General features: G+C 38.1%; 1 protein-coding gene across 3 annotated transcripts in view; it reads right to left on the bottom strand.

Annotated features, from left to right (window-relative positions):
* The window catches only part of mks1.L (Meckel syndrome, type 1 L homeolog), a 34,319-nt gene extending 10,358 nt beyond the window's left edge, over positions 1-23,961 (bottom strand). For 2 of the 3 annotated variants that reach the window (XM_041580748.1, XM_041580750.1), the window contains exons 1-18: positions 23,758-23,961; positions 23,561-23,676; positions 22,484-22,551; positions 21,861-22,016; positions 21,437-21,534; positions 21,222-21,350; positions 20,165-20,269; positions 19,955-20,063; positions 18,257-18,313; positions 16,806-16,848; positions 14,866-14,928; positions 12,810-12,880; positions 12,213-12,282; positions 12,032-12,136; positions 11,659-11,792; positions 10,394-10,476; positions 7,742-7,839; positions 3,402-3,462 (exon numbers count right to left, since the gene is read on the bottom strand). In XM_041580748.1, coding sequence (XP_041436682.1) covers positions 3,419-3,462; positions 7,742-7,839; positions 10,394-10,476; positions 11,659-11,792; positions 12,032-12,136; positions 12,213-12,282; positions 12,810-12,880; positions 14,866-14,928; positions 16,806-16,848; positions 18,257-18,313; positions 19,955-20,063; positions 20,165-20,269; positions 21,222-21,350; positions 21,437-21,534; positions 21,861-22,016; positions 22,484-22,551; positions 23,561-23,676; positions 23,758-23,834 — 1,626 coding nt within the window. In that variant the 5' untranslated portion in view covers positions 23,835-23,961 and the 3' untranslated portion in view covers positions 3,402-3,418. 3 annotated transcript variants of the gene reach the window in all.
* Between the last annotated feature and the right edge of the window lie 682 nt (positions 23,962-24,643).

Below are 24,643 nucleotides of genomic sequence, written 5' to 3'. Positions count from 1 at the left end.
TATTATCAACAAAAGCATCTTTTATATATTCCTCAATGGTTGGGGGTATGGCTCAGAATAAGCTGGAGTTTCACAGCTGCTGAACCTGACAAATACAAGAATTTGAAGGAGGGAGAGGTGCCTAAATCTTTATATATAGGGTTGCCACCTGTCCGGATTTCATCCACCTGGTTTTCAGGAGGGCTGTCTGGGTAAAAGCTGTCTGTCCGGATTTCCAAATTAAGAAATCTGGACAGGGCTTGAAAGTGAATGGCGCAGTGATCAGCCAATTGATGATCGGCACATTTTCGTGCTCCCGTCCCCAAAAATGCCGGTCCAGCCCCTTGAACTGCCCCATGCACACTCGGCAATATATATATATATCCCAAAATACTAAAATGCAAAATAGTAATTGGGTTGGTAAACAAGTGTATTTAAAGTAATCATACGATTCAGTGGAAGAAATACATCTTAGACTGAGAATAACAACACTGGAAGTACCATTTCTGTATCTCAACAGAGCACTTGCCACTGATACTAAGCACTTGCGTGAAGACCTAACTTGCTAAAAGATCTTGCTGCTCTCTAGTGGTGGGAATAAGGCAAGGCTTTGGCCCAGGGACAGAGTGTTTCTCATATGACAGCTCATATGTAAAACCCTGCTTTATGTAAATAAACCATTTTCATAATAATATACTTTTCTAGTAGTATGTGCCATTGGGTAATCATAAATAGAAAATTGCCTTTTTAAAAAAATAAGGGCCGCACCCTGGCATCGCACGATTCACAGTGCACACAAACATACCAAACAAACTATACTTGTTAGGTCACATGAGCCAATTAAAAGACAGAGTTATGTCTTTGCTTCAACACTTCCTGTTACAGTTAGAGCTGCAGTATTTCTGGTCAGGTGATCTCTGAGGCAGCACACAGACCATCATGAAATGGGGGTTCAAGGCAAGAGATGTAAAAGGGCAATATTTACTTAAATATATATTCCAGTTTGGTAAGATTCTTTAATATGCCACTTACTATGATATAAACTATCAGTTGCTTAAAGGGGTGGTTCACCTTCAAACAACTAGTTGTTTTCAGATAGTTCACCAGAAATAATGACTTTTTCCAATGACTTTCTATTTTCTATGTGTCACCGTTTTTCAAATATTGAAGTGTAAAGTGTCTTTTTTCACCTTCTGAAGCAGCCCTGGGAGGGGGGGTCGCCGACCCTATAAACTGTTCTAGATGGATAAATTTAGTTGATAAATTTCTTATCTTTGTCCCTGCTGAGCAGAATCTCTGGGTTTCATTACAGGCAGCTGTTGGAACTGATACAATAGTTGCTAATACTCCAGAGATGCTGCTGAGAAATGTATCAACTAAATAATTGTTTACAGTCTGCACCTGAATTACTGAGCCAGACTTAAACACCAGAGACATAAAACTTTAAACTTAGATTTTGGAAAAACAGTAAAACATAAATAATGGAAAGTAATTGGAAAAAGTCTTTAGTTCTGGGAAACAATCTAAAAACAACTGCATTTAAAAAAGTGTTTGGAAGGTGAACAACCCCTTTAAGTATTCATTTTGGGGGTATAGTTTTGTGTGGGTGGTTTACTAAAAACCAATAGAAATAGGTAATATCTTTGGGAACATGGCAGGAATCTCTTCACAAACAAAACAATTAACAAGGAATGCCTCCAATTATTTTTTCTATCATAGTTACCCTTATAATTACGTGTCTGATGAGGATCCTGGGGATAGTAAAATATAATGAAGATGCTATACTACTGATGAAGAAGCGGCAGACTCAGTCCAGACTCCAATGTATGGTGATCATCACCCTAAAATCACTTTGTTCTGAATGTGGTGGGATATGTTTTTGGGAGGGAAATTTAGAAAAGTTGTTTAATGCATGCAAATAGTTTCTCCATACAGGAGGCACCTTGAAGCTGTCATTGCCAACAAAGGCTTTTTGTTAAGTATTAAATACATTTCAGTAGGTGTGTTCAGTATATATTCCCTGTGTCATTCCACTTTATTATACATAACTTAATTGATGGACTTATTTATTTTGATTTCTTTGTATATGTGGATTACTTGGGTTGTTACTGACATCTGGTGCAAATTACATATCAACAGCCCCATTAGATATACTTTATACTTACAGAGAAAAATGTTAACGTGTTCAATACTTATTTTCACTGCTGTAAAGCCAGTAGGAGAACTGACCAAGGTTTCATGTATGTGTTGTCCCCTTAAAAGATTTTCTAGCAATTGTTGAAATTTTTGTTTTTTAATTGGCTTTTTACTCATTGTGAATACAGAAATTTTATCTAAAGAGCATGATTTTTAAATGCTTGGTCCCCATTTATTTATAATTAGCTTGTTATTCATCTACACAGCTTCTAGACCCATAATAATATTTATTGTTCCATGTTGTCAACAGCAGCTCCCCATTTGTTTCTGAACTCTTTAAGGCCATCTTTCTGGTGCTGTTCGGCATTTCACATGCTCAGAGTCCACTCCAGTATTTTATACATCAGCTAAACTAAAAAAAACACTGGGTATGCCAATTTGTTGGACTGCTCTTAGTCAATCTAATAATTAAATTCTTTAAAATCTGCAGGTTGTGGACCAGACAGAGACTATACTTTATAAAAATACAGAGAATATTTCTGCATATTCTTCAGTTTTATATCTAAAGGTTTTTATTATTTTTAAAGGATGATTTGTTTGGGATGGTTCTGGATGCTGTAATGGTCCTTGTTATTAAATATGACTTATTTAACATTAAAAATAAAAGAATAATAAAGCATCAGCAATAAGCTTCTGGGAGGAATACCTACACGACCATTGAGTGAAATCTCTGGGATCATATCTTTTGTTAAATACACAGATTTTGAAACCATCAAGAAATGGCTCTTAAACTAATGTATTGATGGTACGGAACTCATAATAAAATTAATGCAGCAATTTAATGCAGCAATGCTGGAGATGTCATAAAGTAGTGGGTTCCCCGTTCCACATATGGTGGACCTTCCCAATGGCACAGTCCTTCTAGGCAGAGCTGAAACCAGTGATAGCAAAAGCCTATAACTGTGCAGTCCTTTTCCACCCAACTTAGGCACTACCGGGCATATTCCAATCTCATATACACATACAGTATATACTAATGCATGTCTCCTAGCTAGGAACTGGAAATAACCCATGTTGTCATTTCTAGATGATAAATAATCTTAAACAGAACGTGTTGGTTTTTATGAGCAAACGTGCAACTACATCTCAGTGACTGCTACAACCCAGAGACTGGTAACGTTTAATAAGAAAACAAAGGGATAAATGATCTTGTGAATTCTGTTCCATGCTGGATTATATAGAAATGTTCTATAATGAAGTAAACTATAGTACATAGATTTTCTTACCTTGTGCCACATTCTCTTCATTCCCTTTCCTTACATTTTCTTTCTATTCTGAAATGTAAAACTACAAAAAAAAAACAAACTATGATTATCTGCTTGTGTTGGTAAGTGAAGTTCTTATTCAGCACTATATTTGACGTCTATGCACTTGTCCGTATGGCCAGCCACCCTCATTAGGCTGAGAAGACCATATCCATGTACAGTATTTTCTTTTTGAATCTGCCCTGTATGGGTCAATGCACCCAACATTTGAAGAATAAAAAGAGCATTAATCTGTTAAACTAAATTAACTAGCCCTAAAAAGTTTAAAGGACAAGGAAACCCTTGAGCTCAATAAACCAGTATTAAATTAGTCACCCTTTACTAAAGTAAAGCACTAGATTTTCTTTTAACAATACCGATTATATCTCTTGCTGTTCCTGTGTGCAATTTTCTCCGTTTCGGCTCTGTCTCGAGCGCCATCTATCGTTCACATACATCATCATGGCTGCTGTTCAACTAATGCGCATGCATGAAAATATCTGACTAAAGTCTTCTGCTCATAATAGACAAGGTGCGTGCACAAATCTATTTTCTGTGCATGCGCCTATTCATAATCCAATCTATTGCACATGCTCCTGGTCTTAGTCTTGTATACTGGGCGCTGCATGATGGGATTTTTTTCCTTTAGCGCTCAATTTTATACTGCTTAAGGGCTAGAAAGTTATGCGAATTAGGAGCACTGCAAAAGAGGAGAAAGGTATGCCTTTCCATGGACCTAAACTTACTCTTACACTTTCTTTGTCCTTTAAGACTAGACTTTGAAGATACTCATGCTGCTTGGCATAAAACAAAACTGTTATGGTAATTTTTATTGGACTACTACAAACAGTACCAAACTGAGGGAGTAGAGCAGCCCACAAGCAGAAAGCATTGTATATCAATTAGAAATACAGGCTTCTTGATGTGTTTTGGAGCTAGTAAAGTGCAAACCTATTGCTGTGTGTTCTATTTGGACATACAGCAGTAGTATTGAACATGCACGTCATCATCATAACTTTTGTGTATTAATGTCAGTGAGCAGGGATGTTATAAGGAAGTACCAAATGGCAACAAGCTGCAATGAACAAGCCATGGCCATAATTAGCAGCACTAATGACCTGTAGCCACAAGTTTTAAACATGTGCTTGGCAAGCTTTCCAAAGGGCAACCAAATGTAAACTAATATCAATATAACCTGTGAGTACAGACATCATTGCTTTCCACAGCATGGTGTGATGTGTAGAGACCAGACCCATAGGGTAAAGTAATTCCATTACCCCTTGCTAGCACCTGGTTAAATACTCTTGCATGCAAAGCAAAAGGATCAGTAGCTTCATTTCAGCAGGACAGTAGAGATTCTCATGTGAGCAGCCCAAGGGTTTAAACCTTAGTTTGTCATCACTGCAATGAAGCAAATAAAAGCATACTATTCAAAAATATACATCTTTATTCTCAGTATTTTGGTTATTATACAAAATGTAATGCAGTGGAAATAAAAAATGATTGTTGCTAACACAAATGAAAGGAAATAAGTGATTCCACTGTTTTCTTTATGAAATAATCAGGATAAAGTGTGTTAGTGCCTCAAACCAATGCAAAAAGTAATTTTTATGCTTCAATAGTAAGTATTTCCTGGTGCACATGAGCCTATCTAGTATCTAATTTCTACCAAGCCTCTTATTGTAGTCTCAAAAGTATTGAGTCTCAGAAGTAAAAGGTTCATGTGCATCCACCATGATAAAAGATGCAGGAATCAGACTGTTACTGGGAAACTTTGTATCTTCTCAAGGGACCGGACAAGGGGTCAATGGATCCAAATCACTTTGGCTTTCTGGCTGCTTGTCCTACGCTGGTTGGTCCATCCCCATCCAACTTTTTTGGATTCTGCAGTAGACCTGGGCACAGAGCAGGTTCAGGCGGTAGATTGCTCTAGTGTTGCCTTAGATATGTTCAGAATATCCAGCGGAAGACTATCCCGGGCCTGCTGCATGCGTCGGCGTGCTCTCTGAAAGGCATCTGCAGAAGTATCACAGCACACAGGGTTAAAGGGGATCCCATCTTAACATGAAGTTTAGGCATCATATAGGCAATGTTATTGCACAACGAAGAAGTGTAGTGTTCCAGGTACAACAGGTTATATCTGCTATATGAGAAGGTCTAGCATACAATGGTATTCAATAAACATATGACATGATGCGATTATAGATTGAAGGGCTCCGATCATAGCAGAATAGTTTCACCTACTGGAGGTGGGGGCTAACAGTCTGTACTCCAGTTGGGGGGATTGATAGTATTTTTGCAAGAAAATGTCCCTTAATCACGCTATGCCCGTGTGGTTGGCCATGTTGGTTTATACACATTAGGTTAAAAATTTTTACATCATATATTTGCTCTCTTTGTTCTCTTTCTCCTTTCTGCTCTTCTCCACTTATTTGGTTCTTTTCATCATTCTCTCTTATTTCCCCGATGCAATCTTTTTGGCTCTCTTCTCACTAATTCTCTCCTATCTTTAGGCCTTGCACAGCATACCACAATTTAACGCTCTAGTACAACACGACTCCTTCAATTATTTACAATTACTATAACACAAAAAAAGTCAATATACACATGTCTGAATATGTATGGCTGTATTTATAAACTAAAACAGTACTTTTTATTCTATTGTGTTTTTCAGAAGAATTCTATAGGGGCCTATGTGGAAACTTCTTTTATTATAAATTGTGAGCAGCAGTAAACTTTCAAAATAAAATTAATTAAATCTTAAATTGTAAAAAAAAAAAAAAACTGTAAAAAACAAAAATCATCCAAAAATCAAAATCAAAAAAGTCAAAAGCCTGTATGAATAAAATGGTTACGATTGTCAAGCTATTTTCTGCATGGAGCCCAGAGTGATTCCGTAAAGGGAATCTTAAAGTAGAACTATCGCGAAAATTAAAATTTAATATAAGCTTCCTCATACTGAAGTAAGAAACATTTGAAATACAATCAATTAAAAATTCTGTACCGTTTCTGAAATAATCAAGTTTTTTTTTCACTATTCCTCTCTCAGCATCTGTTTCTCTTCATTCTCTCTTCATAGAGGAGTTGGGTGTCAGATATTCATTGACAGTTAGATCCAATATATGTTATTTGGGGCTCCCTTTCCTAGCAGATGAATTAGAGCTCACTTAAATAACTGATTCCAGTACAAACAAAGTCTAACAAATCCTGCATGTAGAGAGACATGATGTCTGGTGATTTTAATAGAGTGAGCTCTAATATATCTTCTAGGCAAAAGGAGCCCCCCTATAAGATATATTGGATCTAACTGTCAATGAATATCTGACACGAAATTCCTGAATGAAGACAGAATGAAGAGAAACAGATAATGAGAGAGGAATAGTGAAGATAAACTTGGTTATTTCAGAAACGGTACAGAATTTTTAATTGATTGTATTTTGAAAGTTTCTTATCTCTCAGTATGCTGAACCTAATATAACATTTTAATTTTCACGATAGTTCCCCTTTAAATTGGCAGTCTGTAGACACTCCATAAAATGTTTTTGCAAAACATGTAATATACCTCAAGGCCACAAGATGGCACATAATCATCTACTTACAATTTCACTCATGTCGTAATATACACAGTATATATATTATGAGACTTACCCTGCAACCAGAGAATAGATCTTACTTAGTCTACAAAACACCCACAAGGGGTCACCATTCTAAACGGAATAATATGGATTATGACAACATAGACATAGACAAAGGAAGCATAGGGCAACCACCAATAATCCATTTCATCCCTGATTGTATTGAAGGATAACCCCCCAAAAAAACATAGTTCAGTAAAAATCAAGCAAAACACTATAGGCAGTACTTCTCCATACATACACCTAAACTAGCCAATTCTCCATATTATTTGGCCTGTCTCGATCTGGATCTCTAAAAGCATTCCACCAACTTGGGTTTTCACTCTTTAAATCTACAAACCTGTTATGAGACTATGAGTTCTAAATGGTCTTGTGTAGATAGGGTTGCCTGGCCGGTAAAAATGATGCTTGATACAATGTTATTAATAGGAAAAAACGCCAAGAATATAGGAAGGCCGGCGACCCTATGTGTGGATCATTTATGCAGTAAGCTGCTAAGTAAACCTGGTGGCAAAAGGTTACAGATCGTGCAGGCACAGAGGTGTTTAAGGAGCCATGGCAGCAGCCGGATAAACACAAGTATCTCATTTATGGTCATTTGACTATCGGTGGGTCTATGCATTGTACACAAAAAGCTGCCGCGACATACGGAGATATCTGCGATTTCCGTGGAGACAAAATACGTACCAAGGACGTTGTGAATGCTGCTCTGTTGGCTGGAATGTCCCAAATGATCCAACACACTTTGCATTCTTTTCCTCATTGATCTGCCGTCAAGGAAGGAACTAGAACACAAAACATATAGTAATGGAGACATCACAGCCACAAGTCAAATAAGCACAAATAATATAAAATTGAAAAACACATCAGTAGAACTCATTTAGCAACAGTGTCCAATTGCAACAGATCAGATCAGCCTGTTTTTGCTCACCGTTAATAGGAATATGTAATACAGTGAGTAGACTTTATTTTGACTAAAAGTTCAATTTCCAGAGAATATTTGTGGTTATTTGGGTTCTTAATGGAACAGTTCAGTATAAAAATAGGGTAAATAGATAGGCTGTGCAAAATAAAAAATGTTTCTAATATAGTTAGTTAGCCAGAAATATAATGTATAAAGGCTGGAGTGAGTGGATGTCTAACATAACAGAACACTACTTCCTGCTTTTTAGCTCTCTAACTCGGAGTTAGTCAGCAATTAAGGGACGCCACTTGGGACATAACTGTCCAGTGAGTTTGCAATTGATCCTCAGCATCCAGCCCAGATTCAAAAGCAACAGTTACGCACGTGCCCCCCCCTAAAGTCACTGACTTCCCTACAGTAGGCCAAGCGATTCTTAAGCAGACGGGCACAGCAACATGTGTCTATTATCAAAAGGGATACACAACCCCATTTGAGACACTGTGTAAAATGTAAATAAAGGGAATGGAATGATTTGCACATCATTTAAATCCTATATCTATTGAAAATAGTACAAATACATACCAAATGTTGAAAATGATAAAGGTTATTGTTTTCTTAAAAATATATGTCAGCAACATGCTTCAAAAAAGTTGGGACAGGGGCCACAAAAGACTGGAAAACTTGTGTCTTGCTAAAACGAGCGAGATCCAAGGGAGGCTGGGCCTCTCAAAAGTAAAGATGGGGAGGGGTCGCCCACTGAAACATTGCACGGTAAATACAGAAACAATTTGAGAATTATGTAAGATTGCATCATCTACAGTACATAATATCCTTAATGGAGAATTTAATTCTAAACTTTAAAAAACCCTACCCCCCCACCCTACATAGACACCCCTCCCTCCCGAGCAAATGCCCCGTATGTTTTACTTACCCCTCGGTGCAGATTTAGACATCGGAGTTCACAGGCGCCATCTTTATCTCCTCGGAAATCTTCGGAATGAGACCGGCATGTCGGCACATGCGCAGTTGGAGCAATTTTCTGTTCAGCGACAACTGCGCATGTGCCGAAACTCGCGAAAAGCACCCGTCTCGTTACGAAGACTACCGAAGCGGCTGAAGATGCCACCCGTGAACTCCGATGCCTGCATCTGCACCGAGGGGTAAGTAAAACGCTAGGGGCATTTGCATGGGGTAACACTTAGGCTGCGGGAGGAGGGAGGGGGGTCTATGTAGGGTAGAGGGGGTAGGGTTTTTAAAGTTTAGGGTTGAATTCTCCTTTTAAAAGATTCAGAGAATCCAGAGAAATCTCTGCACACAAGGGACAAGGCTAAAACTCGGTATTGGATGGCCAAGATCTCCTGGCCCACAGGCAGCTCTGCATTAAGAACAAACAGGATTTTGTATTAAAATCAAAAAAGTCAATTCTTTTTGGAAATCGTGGACACCAGATCGTCTGGGTTCAACAGAAAAAGAACATTAGGCTTGTGTACTGTACAAAAGTCAGCATCCCTGGTGGTACATTATTGCACCATTAATGCTGACGGACACATACAGATTTTGGTACAGTATATGTTGCCATCCGATGGCGTATATTTATCAAAGAGTGAAGTTAGAGATCACCACAGTCCACTAGAGTTTCTCCTTTCATTTTTATGGGATTTTGAAAGGATTAACCTTCATCCATTGATAAATACTCTTTTAAAAATCCCATAGAAATGAATGGAGAGTGGCAGAATTTCACTCTAGAGGACTGTGGTGATCTCTAACATCACTCTTTGATAAATATACCCCAAAAGTTTTTGGTTTTTTTTCAGGGAAGGCCTCGCATATTTCAGTAAGACAAAGTCAAAGCCCATTCTGCAGGTAGAGGTATAGGATCCCTTATCCGGAAACCCGATATCCAGAAAGCTCCGAATTACGGAAAGGCTGTCTCCCATAGACTCCATTTTATCCAAATAATCCAAATTTTTAAAAATTATATTATTTTTCTCTGTAATAATAAAACAATATCTTGTATTTGATCCCAACTAAGATATTATTAATCCTTATTGGAAGCAAAACCAGCCTATTAGGTTTATTTACTGTTTAAATTAATTTCTACGCGACTTAAGGCATGAAGACCCAAATTACGGAAAGATCCGTTATCCGGAACACCCCAGGTCCCAAGCATTCTGGATAACAGGTCCCATACCTGTATTACAACAGCATGGCTCTGTAAGAAAAGGGTCCAGCTGATACCCTGGTCTGCCTGCAATCTAGACCTGTCACCCATTAATATGCCAATTATGAAAGGAAAAACAAGACACATGAAACCCCCTTGTGCAGATGAAATCCCATATCTGGCAAGAATGGGTCAACATTTAATTTGCAAAACTACAAAAAACTCTATCCAATCAGAATTAATAACACAAAAAGGTTGGAAAGACCGTGCTTACCGTGAATGATGTAAACAGTGTAATCGCAGGGTCAGGCTCCCAGATGACTTTGTTCTGAAGCCTAAACGACTAAGATGTTGCCCCTGTGGGTACAGCAAGAAATGCTGCTTTGAGAACAATTATTAAATAAGCAATGCCAGGCTTATTTACCAGTATAACTCAATGCATTTTCCTAGCAACACTGCCAAGCAGCTCAAGGCCACAACAGCTGCCATGCAAGTCAGGGACTGTTCCAGTTAGTGTAATTTAAAAAGAATCCCAATGAGCTTGACTATTTGTTTGGGGGCTGTAAATGAAGTCTGGTAGCTGCTGTAGATTCATTTCATCTCAGAGAAAAATTTCCAGTATGACACTGGTTTTAGTGATATGACCCTGACAGTAACAGAAAAGGAAAGGGAATGAGGACGAAGAACATACAAAATTATTTACTATCCAAAGAAAATAGCAGAGCCATAAAAAAAAAAACAACAGCATACCAAGTTCTTTAGAAGTTATTGTAAATAGAAAGGAAGGTTACCTACTGGAAGGCATGTTCTTCAAACAAAGTGTAGAAAACTTAGTGAGGCTATGTAGTGTTATTTATAGAAAGATAATTAAGCAGAAGTGCACTGAGCAAACACAGTATGGGAATAAAGGACTGAAACACGGTGCTATTCTATTAAGGGGTTATTTGCTAAACTCTGGTCGGCTTTTTGGGGCAAATGTTTTTTCCTAAAACTTGAATTTTTTGAGATTTATTAAAGCCCAATGCAGCAAAAAGCCAGAATTTGAAAATCCGCCATCTCAAACCTGCTGAGGTTGTGTACAAGTCAATGGCACAAGTCCCTATCCTATTTTGAAGTTTCTGTGGTCTGGGTTGAAATTATTCTGAAATCCTGACATATTCAGGCAAAAATCTGAAAAATTTGTGCTTTTTGGGAAAAAGCCTGAAAAAACCCAAGAGAATCAGGAAAAAACCCCGAAAAAAAACAAGCAATTCGGGGGAAAAACAGAAAAAAAATCATACGATTCAGGCTTTCACTTGATTTTATTGAGTTTTTACCCGAATCAATTAAATCGAGCTTTTTTTATTAATAAATAAGGTAAAATCAGGTATAGGGGTTTGGTCGTGTTTTTTTAAATTTGAAAATAACCCCCGTAATGTACACTTAGGAAATCTAGATGAGGTTAGTGTATCTATGTCAGTATTAACATGTCAGTTGGCAGATGCATACAATATTGCAGTAATTCAACAACAGCTTGCACAACCTTGGAATCAACCTCACCTGAAATGTTCCAGGCACTCGGACATAAGTCAGATCCTCAAGCTCTGGAGAACCACCAATGAAAAATCTTTTGAGCTCAGTGAGCACACCCAATTCAACAGGTCGCCATGTCTGAGCTGTGAGGACATGCATTCCTGAACAAAGAGAATATAAAAGAAATAAATTGGTAAACAGTTACTACTGGCAGGAAGATGAAACTATAGGAGACAGAGTGGATAGAATGTGCGGGATACAATTGTTAGTGTATAGGCCAGAACAAAAAAGCAGAGATAGCAAATAAAAAAGTATTAAAATGTGATCAAAAATCTGAATAATTTTGCAAGTACAGAACATATAATAACCAAAATAGTACCCACTCCCCCTCCATACTTGCCTGGAGTCCCTGGTAAGACAACAGACCCATATCCTTCAACTCTATACCTTTGCCAAAAATCTAGTGATAGGACTTCAAAGAAAAGCACCGGCAACTGCGGGGTCTCTGAAATAATAAGCGAGAGCTCTTTTAAATGTGCCTTGTTGCTGGGACAGCAATGGGTCTGCATTTGAGAACTCACCTTCAGAATCAGCCTCCTCTGACAGAAAGAGCTCAAAACTGAAGGGATAACAGAAGTAAGCAACACTGTCCTGGATGCAGAAGGATCATGATGAGAGAGACAGAAAGCGAAGAATAAAAATGCTAGGCATGGCATAAAATAATTTATAGCTTAAGCTAGCATTACATGGACAAAGCCAAATGTATATGAAGATAAAAAAAAACCCTATATACACTCATTATATGCATATCTGTTTACTAAATCATCCAAAAACATAAATGCAATACACTTCATTGTGGGATGCCTTTCCCTTTACGGGATGGACAACAAACTGTAGCATGTAAAGGAGTAAAGATGCCACCAATATTAAACAAATGCCCCCAGGTCCAAACACAAAACCATTTTGCCTGCAGAAGAACTTAGTTGGGCTCATTTATAAACACTGGGAAAATTTGCACCTGTGCAGTAACTCATAGCAACCAATCAGTGATTAGCTTTTTTCAGTCAGCTGCAGGTTGAACACTAAAAGCAATCATCCGATTGGTTGCCATGGGTTACTGCCCAGGAGCAAATATGCCCAATGTTTATAAATGAGCCCCGCTGATTGTGTGTGCTTACCCTTTCGTGAGTTTTTGTCCGGCAGCTTTGGGTGACTCCCGAGAGCTCCTGGAATCCTGGGCTGGACCAGTCTGAGAATATAAAACATATTTATACAATTAAGTAATCAAAAGGTTTATTTCAATGTAATTTTGTACAAAACAAAAAGTTTGATTGGGGGGGGTGAAATGCATTACATTTACATTCTAGGCACCAATGAGGAAAAAATCTTTAATGAATTGTGGAAAACCATTACCAATTTAGAACAACACACTCCCGTCTCTATCCATTATGCAGTATCTAGATCAATCATTATATAGGCTACTACTATAGACAGTGTGTGCACAGTATTACACTACTATGGGTGGGAAGGGGATCCTGATGCTATGGAAAGAATCACAGCAATACCCCATACATCCAAGTATCAAGTTCACTGCTTAATCAGCTTTCGGTTAGCAAATAGGGAGTCCTTTTTATGGAATGCCACCAGCAATATCTGTCAGTAAGTATCTCAGCTGGCATTCATTCATCTGACTGCAACTTAGCTGCAGCCATACATGGACACTAAACGGGAGCAAAATGGCTCCCCTCAGACCCATACACACTCAGATACTGTGCTGGATTCAAAATCAAGGGCATGGTGCAGACTTTGAACTATGTCAAAAATTTGTAAAATGGGAAAAAAGGTATTGGTACTGGCCTCTTCCAACGCCAGTTACAAGTATGCTGAAAAAAAGAATATATTTAAGTGATGGGAATCTCTATGGTGGGTTATCACTTGAGGATGGGCATTTGTTGTCCCAAAACGTTTGGTCATAACCTGTGTGTCTGGAGCACTTCAATAAACCTGGGAATACCCCACTTTTGAAAGGCAGGTATTGACACCTATTCTTTTTTCAGCAGACTTTGAATTATGGCCTTTAGTAAATGACCACTTGCTGTGTCATAAGGGTTCATTCTATACCCAAAATGGTACCTGCGGATGCACAAAGATGGACACAGTCATTGTGTCATTGGTGGCATGCTTTTAAAGGTACTTGCATCAACAGCTGTTCCTTGCACTTCAGTACAGTTGCTGTCAGAACAGCTGCCTCCTGTTCTGAATTGTGTGCAACGGACACTAAGGAACCCTGGAGCCACCACCACCTGTATCAACAGATTGCACCTAAAGAATGGGATGTGGGTGTAATGTTGATGCCATGCACCGAAAGCGATACCATCCTACCTTTTTGGAGCAATTGTGCCTGATTTGTGTTAAAGCACAAGTGTAATTGCTCATGTTTTGACACACAAGACACAAATATGTCAGGCACATCTCCCCCTAGCTGTAGTTACACTGGAATTATAGGGCAAACACTACATTTTGGGAAACCATGGTGCACTTTTAGTAATACATTTTAGTAATAAATTACCCCTTTAATACATGCAACACCCAGCCTTGATCTGTTCTTAAAGGGGTTGTTCACCTTCCAAACACTTTTTCAGTTCACTAGTTTTCAGATCCTTCTTCAGAAATAAAGACATTTTCTATTTTCCATGTGTGACTGTTTTTCTAATATTGACATGTAAGTCTTATTTTTCACCTTTCTAAAGCTGCTCTGGGAAGGGGTCGCCGACTATCTAAATTATTCTAAATTGATCATTTAGTTGATACAATTCTTATCTTTGTCCCTTAGCAGAAAACCTTAGTTTCATTACAGGCAGCTGTTGGAATTGAAACAATAGTTGCTAATACTCCAGACATGCTGATGAGAAATGTATCAACCAATGTAGCAAAATTGTAACAGACAGAATCTGCACCTGAATTACTGAGCGTCCAGACAAACACTAGAGACAGGAACATTAAACTTTAAATTTAGATTTTCGAAAAAACGGTAAAAAATAAAAAATGTAAAGCAACTGAAAAAAGTCTTTGTTTCTGGAGAACAATCTGAAAACAACTCAACTGAAAAAGTGTTTGGAAGGTGAACAACCCCTTTAAGTATTTTTCAAATTTCACATTAATGTAAACATTGTAAGACTATTTCATAATAAGGATGAACTCTGAATCACATTGCAATATCAACTACATACTTACATTTAGGGAGCTCCACAAAGAAATGAACATAGAGATTATCATAATCAAACTCCTGTGCCGAGACTGTAAATAAAAAAGGGGTAAGACTGAAAATTCTAACTAAAGTATGAATTAGTTAGTATCACGTTGTTTCAAATTTTAATGCATTTCAAATCAATGGTGGCTTTACGTAAAGATATGATGGAACTTGGTTAAGTTGTATGGCTGTAACCTTTAAGATGGTGGTGTGAGATTTACCATTATGCCACCTGTCTGGTACAGAGCTACTGCCCCAGAGACTGGGCCTGATGATTGATACAGAATTGATTTTTATGACTGCCCCTATTTAGTTACATTGCACCACACCACCACTGCTGACTTCTTGTTAGGGGATTTTAAAGGGATACATTCATGGGAAAACATTTTTTTATCTTAAAAACACATCAGTTAATAGTGCTGCTCCAGCAGAATTGTGCATTGAAATCCATTTTTGAAAAGAGCAAACAGATTTTTATATTTAATTTTGAAATCTGACATGGGGCTAGACATATTGACAGTTTCCCAAGCTGCCCTCAGTCATGTGACTCTGATAAACTTCAGTCAATCTTTACTGCTGTACTGCAAGTTGGAGTGATATCACCCCCCCCCCCCCCAGAAGCCTAACAACACAACAATAGGAAGGTAACCAGATAGCAGCTCCCTGGTAGATCTAAGAACAGCACTCAGTAGTAAAATCCAGGTCCTACTGCGACATTCCATTACATTGAGTAGGAAAAACAACAGCCTGCCAGAAAGCAGTTCCATCCTAAGGAGTTGGCCCATTCCTAAAGCACATGACCAGGCATAATGACCTGAGATGGCTGCCTACACAACAATATTACAACTAATAAAAATAAACTTGTTCAGGAATTAAATGTTATATTGTAGAGTGAATTGTTTTTAGAGTAAACAGGGTAATTTAAAAAATACAAACTACATCATAAAAATCATGATAAGATACCTTTAAGGGGCCATGACAAACAAGGGACTTCATCGCTTGTGTCTGTGTGTCTGACATTCTTCACATTCTTTGGAATCCTGGGCAATTTCTGAATACTACCAAGGATAGTCCCATGAACTGTATTTTACATGCAATGATTTCAATGAATGTGAATGGGCAGGTCTTGTCAGGCACTTCATCACCCGCGGAAGAGGAGATTTCCCACCAGGTGGTGAAGCACTTAGTGTGTCAGAGCCCCAATAGTACAGGAAGGCTGTGGTTGGTTTATAAATGGGACAATCAGCACAAGCTGAGCCAGAAACACTATTTTAGAAATCAGTAGGCACCTACGTAGGGGAATCTAATTTATTGAAATGGTCAGATACTGAGAAATACTTGCAATTTTTGTTATTCTTCAGGGGGTTATTACAAATTAAAAAGCATAAATAAAAATGTGTATAAACAATGACATTGTATGCCTCAACTTACTTTTATTATTTTCCTATTTGCCTCCCTCATCTTTCTTTCTCCTTTTCCTTTGCAATGTTAATGATAATGATGATGATGAGAAACATACTTTTATGTACAATATTTATAATCTAACTGAGAATTCTTACTAGAAATTTTTCTTTTCAAAAATATTTAGCAGATTTTTTTATTCTAAATGCCAGATTTTAGATGTGGCTGAAATGCTGGTACATTTGGTCCAAAAGCCAAATATAGTCTGTATAGCACAGTGTCATTTTATTCTGTATGTATATACAGAATATACAACTACATATTCCACAGAGGTTCATCGTTCACATTAACTCCAGTGAATTTTATTGTATGATCTCTGTAAGGCTGTGGAATATGTAGGTAATATATAATTACATAATAATAAGAACATAACTGTGACATGCTAAATCTGTGTCTTGTGAACCAACTGTGTCAGCAGTTCAGGCACATATGATTCCTCACATGGAGTATATAATGCACTTACCAATTTCCCCATTAATGAAGACTCTTAGGGTACCTGCAGGGGGCTATGAAGAAGCAGAAAAAGAAACAAAAATGAAAGTAAGCACATTGTTTATAGGTAACTTCTGTCACTCAAGCTGCAGAACTAGGACCCCCTGTATTCTCCTGCCAGTTCAGCATCTTGAGTGCCAAGGTTGCTTATCCATGCTTTGAAACAACATTTATTATAGACAAGAATTAATTTTAATTATTTAGGGATACAAACAGAAACCAATAACATTTAACACAGTTTTAATCAGTTGCTAGATCAAGAATGGCTAAGCCCTTTAGCCCTTTGGCGGAATCTCTGTATTTTAATTCACCAGAAATAAGAAATAAACGCAAACGTCTATGCACTGAGGGGGCAATCATAAACAAAAAAAATGGAAAGATGATATTACGGAAACAGATACCTGGTCCTGCTCCAGTGCAGCCTTCAATGACAATAATCAACCAATGACATATATCCCATAGCAAAGAATATGCAGAATAGGGGAAATGTTCCAAGTTTACTACATTAGAATGAGCCATCAGGTATACACTGCTCTCTGGGAGATGTTTATACAGTATATAAAAAAAAAAAATTATTAATTTGTCTCATAGTCAGTGTCCAGATTGTCAGTTTGTTCAGATCCCGCTGCAAGCATGCCACACCCTGGAATGAACTGCTTTGCATAGTTTTATGTCATCTGCAATCCCAGATTTGTTGCTTACAACTCACTCTCCAAGTCATAATAATACAAACGGAAATAAATAGACCCAATACAGAACCTTGCCGCAATCCTCTAAGGGGCAAATTCACCAAGCCCCGAAAATGTGCTAGCAACAGCTTCGCCGCACTCTATTCTATTGCACTTCGCCTGGTCTGAGCTGGCGAAGTAAAGTCTGGCGCAAGAGGTAACGTTCAGTAAAATCTGCAACTTAGTGAATTAGCGTAGTTACATCCCTTCGCCAGAGCACAACTTCACCTGGCGTAAGGGTGCGAAGTAATGCTAGAGTATGTCTACTTCACTAGCGAATATACGCCACCACCCGTTAGTAAATCGGCGAAGTGGCAAAATTCTTCGCCCTTTAATAAATTTGCCCCTAAGAGTCATAAACCAAGCGGAGAATGTATTATAGACAAGCACCCTCTCAATCCTTCTACATTTTCTGTGTGCAAACAGCATTGCCAAGACCAATCAACCTTAGTATAAAAAGCAGTTGCTGATACAGCACTAAATCAAATACTTTGGAAAAATCCAAGTAGATAATGTCTACTTCAACTTCCTATTTGTTTTATCATAAAAAGCAGTTGTAATTGTTTGACATGATCTTGTCTGCATACAACAATGCTGATTACTGATCATAATGCCAATCTCCAGAATTATTGCTTGTTAACCCCTAAGAAATTAATTCAAATACATGTGTTTTTACAGTATAATAAAAACTCACCATTTCAAAGTCTGAGCCCACCAAACTGTTCAAATATTCTTTATGTCGGCTGTATAACTGAAAAATTGCCATAAAAATGATTAATTAGCAAGTTTCTGTATTACAGTTAAAAGTGTTATTGGGTGCATTTCCAAAATAACATGGAGCTCTTGGTTAATTCCTCTAGCACTAGGTAAAGAATAGGAGTGTTAGCTAAAAGGTAGCATTAAGGATTTACAGAAAGGTGTTCTAGTAACATTTGCCCTTCAGGCCATAAGGTGCATGGCAGGACTACAGCAGGAATCAGAGCCTATTAATTATTGCCTGGTTTAAAAAGGCAGCAGCAACAAAACTCCCTAGGTAAGGTTATAAACTGTCCCTGGTTAGGTTAAGCGTTTTATACTATTGCCTTAAATGTTTAAGTTTAACAATGGATTCCCTGCATGGACCTTTGCATGTAAGATCACTTTCAATAAAGCAAAAAATGACTTCAAGACTGGTGAATGGACTGGTGGATAGACAGGTGGATGGACAGGTGGATGGACAGGTGGATGGACAGGTGATGGTACTTTGTAACTTTCAAACCACAGCTCATTCTTACTTTATCTTGACAAATGGTGGGCTGTCCTTCTCATTACTTATTGTGGTAACTATCTGTGGCTTTGAATAAATTATTTTGAGTAATTTATGAATTGAAAATGTATGATCTCAGAGAACTAACTATCCATGTATGGGCTTAACTTACTAATGTATGTGCTAAATTGCATCTGTACAGTAGCAACCAATTAGCAGTTTGATTTGATCGCACATCTGCAACTTTGAAAATATAAGAAAATATCTGAATGGTTGCAATGGGTAAATGCATGGTAGAATTTAGAATCTATGTGAATAAATTAGGCTTTCTCTGTATTTGTAGGGAGTGAGGAGAGGGTGACTGTTCAGTGATCAAACTCTGATGGGACTATGCAAAGAAAAATAATTCAGACAGCCACCAGAGCAGGCAGTGTGATAACTGGTTTACAAGTGCGTAATTCAGAAACAAGAAATTTTCCTGCCAGCAAGGAAAATGTGAAAGCTGCTGCATAAAAAGCATGGCCACTGGTATACATATACCTAGAGGCAGTGGATTTATTGATTAGTGAAAGTTAGAGTTCACCATTTAATAAATTAGCTTCTATAGGAATGATTAGAAAGTCGGTGAGTTTCTCTGTGGTAAACACTAATCACACATGTTGACAAATCTGCTCCCTAGTTTTTTAAAGTTGGATCCATTCTAAGCAACATTTTATTTGGTCTTCATTATTTATTTGCATGTTTTTTTTTTTATTAGCCTCTCTGGTTAAATTTTTAGCTAGCAACTAAAAAATTGCTTGATTGTTTATCACAAACAGACTGACATTGAGGATTATTTAATTCCTGGTTTCTAAGCTAATGAAGCATAGCCACCATATAGCATTACAATTTCAGAACAAATAAAAGTGTAAATATGTAAAATATATATACATAATTATCTTAGATGATAGACTTGGAAACCTGGTGTCTACCTCACACAATGTTACATTAAGTTGAAATTTCTCTTTATGAAGATACATGATTTGAAAATACCCTTTTACCACATTGAAACCTGGTATTAACTTAAATCTTGCAGACAAGCAACCCAATTTGAGAATTTCTGATATCAGAATTGCCCCTAGCTCTATTGTGTATTTTCAGTCTCACATCCTTGTAGATATGCTGTTCTCTTTCCTGCTCTTCTTTCTGAACAGACTCAGAGACATGCTGCAAAGTATATCTCCATAGCTGCCGCTTTTCTCCTTCCACCTCCAGCCTATTTCAGGAGAAGGGAAAGGTATTTCAGTGAAATGAGAAGCCAACTTTAGTGCAATAGATTTAATTGGTATTTTATCCCACTCCCACAGCTGGATTTACCTGTAAGGCCCCTTTGTGCCAGTGACATCGGGTTTCAGTGTGATAACCCCATTAGCATCCACACGAACAGTACCAAGGACATGTTCATGTTCCCTCAAGCCAAGGCTGGAAAACATACATACATAGACACAGCAGTAAGAAAACAGTGGTAACATTCACTGAAAATACGTACATGATGGGAAAAATCTTGTGAATAATCAGTTGCATCTTCGCATACCGGCTAGCCCTCCCAGATAAAGAGAACGTTTTGTTATTAAAAGATATAATTATTTGGCTGCAATCCCAGAATCTGAGTTAATAAGCCCACTACATGGTGAGAGCATATGCAAGCAGCTGGGAAACAGCTGTGCCTTTACCATCATATGGTTATGGTACTAGTAAAAAGTAATCTCTAGATTGAATTAATTTACCTAATAATAAGGCACATTTTTGTAGCCGCTTAAATATTACTGCCTGCAATTAATAAACTAAATATTAACTGGCTAGACAAAGAGCATTATTCTACTATTCACCATTTAATTATCACCAGAAAATAACATAATGCCCTGCTTCATAGCTTTGATCTCCCATACTGGCACGCCCCTGGAACAGTGCATTTGCTCAGATAATGTAACTATGCATTTACAAAAAAAAAACGTTTTTCATAGAGGAATAATTATGGTCAACATTAGCAGAAAACGTTGTTCTTGTCTATAGTAAAGAAAATTATTTATAATACAATTTTTTTTTTTTATCATTTAACGCTGCAGTATATACAGGTATGGGACCTGTTATCCAGAATGCTTGGGACCTGGGACTTCAGGATAATGGATCTTTCTGTAATTTGGATCTTCATATATTAAGTCCATTAGAAAATGATTTAAAGATTTAATAAACCCAATAGGCTGGTTTTGCCTCCAATAAGGATTAATTATATCTTAGTTGGGATTAAGAACAAGGTATTATTTAGATAAAATTGAGTCTATGGGAGACGGCCTTTCCGTAATTCGTAGCTTTCTGGATAACGGGTTTCTACATAATGGATCCCATACTTGTAAGTATGATATGGCTCACTCACTTTCCGCTTGGTCCTAGGTCTGCCATTATATACATTGTCTGTACTGGGGTGTTAATAATGTGATTATTTCTGATGAATTCATCTGAAGGTTTCAAGGTAATAAAACGATGCCGCATCCCAACTCCATCGCTGTTGGAAAACAACAAATAGTATCAGGGATATTGTAACAAAGTGTATATTACTAAATATAGAATAACAAGAGCATTATTACTTACACCTGTCTTTTGTCTTGCCGTCTTCTTCTTACATTTGCCATTCTTTCTGCCAAGAAAGTGGGTGTTTCATTCTGAGAGGTTGTCACTGATTGGCTGTGCTGCAGAGATAAAGACACATTTATTTGTACTGTAAAAGTACCTTTAAACTTTATACAAATAATCAAAGCCATTTCAAGGAAAATAAAACCACAAAAAATATAGTGAGGGGAATAAGAGAAAGATTGGTCAAACTACAACCTTCATCACATCCAGCCAATACAGAATTCTGGGAGATGGAGAGTTTTGATGCTTTATTTCTCCGGCATAGAACCATAGGTATATATAGGTGTTTTGTTTTTTTTAAATAAAAGTTTTAAATAATAAGGAATAAAAACTAAAAAAGGATGTTTTCCAGTGCCTGGAATTTGCTTATCTAACAATTTACCTCTTCTAGGTTTGTATAGCGATCGTGGTCTGTGTAGGTGAAGATACGCTTGTTTTTACGCCCCCCACCCCTCACAAGAGACAATACATCTTGGTAGTACTGATGATCTAAAGGTGTCCTGCAGGCAGCCTCATTTTGGTATAGTTCAAACTCAAACTGCAATAAATAGAACAATAGATAAAGATTAGGGCTTGGTAATTACACAGAGGTACATACAGGTATAGAATCTGTTATCCGCAAACCCATTATCCAGAAAGCTCCAAATTACAGCAAGGCTGTGCTGTGAATTTAACTGCATATTCTACAGTAGAAACTTCATATTCCTGCAGTAGCATTTACAGAACAAAGCACTAAAAAGGCCAATGGATCTACATAATAAAGCAGAAACTTTTAGTACTAAATGTGCCAGCATCACTTTCATAAGGGACCACACTATTGCAGCTGAAACTTTACTTATAAAGCACCAATGAACACATATGAGATATGGATTTCAGCATCTGACTGGATTTAGCTGCTTTTGTAACCTGCATTACAGAAATTGCCTACAAATAAATTACATCTGAATTCAGTACTAGGCCACATACAATTATGTGTTATGGGCGAGGGGGGAGAAAAGAAATTACCTGGCTGAAAAGTTTCTCCTGCCAGGAAATCACCACTTCTTCCTTCTCCTCATTAGGTTGATGCCCTCCTGAAAAAGCAAGATCATGTCAACTAAGAAAAATATTAAAAAACAAAAAAAAGACAAATATATAAAGATAATATATTAAAGACAAATATTAAAAAATAAAAATGCACAAAAATCAACAATGAATTTTGGGCTTTTACTGTCTGTAGTACTAGAAACTAAATAAAACATGGTTCTTTCAGACAGATCTTGCCATTTGAGAATTCTTTTATAGTTACAAATGTGTTATACGGCAGCGTGCAGTCAGGCACAGAGCACCCAAAAGACAGCATGCAGTCAGGCACAGAGCACCCTATAGACAGCGTTCAGTCAGGCACAGAGCACCCTATAGACAGCGTGCAGTCAGGCACCGAGCACCCAAAAGACAGCGTGCAGTCAGGCACAGAGCACCCTATAGACAGCGTGCAGTCAGGCACAGAGCACCCTATAGACAGCGTGCAGTCAGGCACAGAGCACCCTATAGACAGCGTGCAGTCAGGCACAGAGCACCCTATAGACAGCGTGCAGTCAGGCACAGAGCACCCAAAAGACAGCGTGCAGTCAGGCACAGAGCACCCTATAGACAGCCTTCAGTCAGGCACAGAGCACCCTATAGACAGCGTGCAGTCAGGCACAGAGCACCCTATAGACAGCGTGCAGTCAGGAACAGAGCACCCTATAGACAGCGTTCAGTCAGGCACAGAGCACCCTATAGACAGCGTTCAGTCAGGCACAGAGCACCCTATAGACAGCGTTCAGTCAGGCACAGAGCACCCTATAGACAGCGTTCAGTCAGGCACAGAGCACCCTATAGACAGCGTTCAGTCAGGCACAGAGCACCCAAAAGACAGCGTTCAGTCAGGCAGCACCCTACCTCTCACACTTTAGACATATTGCAGCCAGGCATAGCTCACCCCGCCCCCCCCAACACAGAAAGTGACCACAGGTGCTGGAAAACAAATAAATTGCACCTTTAGTGCGTCACTGTCACCTAATAAAAACATGTATATATATATATATAAAGAGCACTCACTGCTCTCCTCTGGGTTGCTATGCAGCGCCTGCAGCTCAAGTCCTCCTCTATTTGCATCCTCCTCCTGCATCCGCTGAACCAGCGCAATGGCCGGGGTGACCCGCTGCAGAGACACCCTGAAGAGAAAGAAGACACTGAGTGACTGCCGCTCCACGTGGGAATCGGGCTGCGAACACTAGAAACACCTTGACACTCACCGGATCCTCAGATTATTTATGGGGTCGCGCGATCTGTACACCGCTTCCCCGACATCCTGGTTCCAATCCTCCGCCATATTTCAGAGAAGCGCGTCGCTATTGCCTAGGCAACCAAATCTTGGCTTCTGATTGGTCTCGGCGTCATACGTTCAAGCCGAGAATACGTAGTGACGCATTCACTGGAATCCTTGCGCCGTGTTACTGTGGGGCTGCTGTGACTAGTATTTAGGGGTGCCACCTTTTAAGGAAAAAATACCGGCCTTCCTATAGATGTAGCTTTTTTCCCTTTTTTTTTTGTTTGCAATGAATTACATTCATTAAAGGCAAATAAGCACACTATTTGAATGGGCATAATTCTGTGTATGTCTTATGAGACATTAAAAGGTGCAAGGTAAAAAGATCAATAGTTTGTTAACAGCCATTTTACAAAAATGTTTATAAATAGTTAAAATATTTTATCAAACAGCAAGTTGTGACATACAACAATTTTAAATCAATACATGATTGTTTCCTACCCATTACTCGATGCACAAACCACAGATACTCTCATAAGGTCACAAATTTGAACATTTCATTAAAACGATTTTCAATTAGTGAATAAAAGACTAAAAACTCTGTAGTGAAAAGCTAATAATTAGCATGCATCTAGCTATCTACAAATCAAAGCAATACAAGCAAGGCAGTATTTATTTATTAACATTTATATAGAATTTTATTTTATACTGGATTATTGTTCAGTTATGCGTGACTAAACAAATGACAGGAGAAAAAAATAAAGGGAACACTGGCACAATAAAATAAAACAGGACAAAATGAATCATTAAGAGACAAGTTATGTGGATTGTAACATTTTCCTAAACCAAATTTTATTACACAGTAGAAGCCA

Source organism: Xenopus laevis, chromosome 2L (assembly GCF_017654675.1).
Source record: "Xenopus laevis strain J_2021 chromosome 2L, Xenopus_laevis_v10.1, whole genome shotgun sequence".
Lineage (NCBI taxonomy): Eukaryota > Metazoa > Chordata > Amphibia > Anura > Pipidae > Xenopus > Xenopus laevis.
Note: the sequence above shows the minus strand (reverse complement) of the source record. Positions and strands in the feature narration are given on the sequence as shown.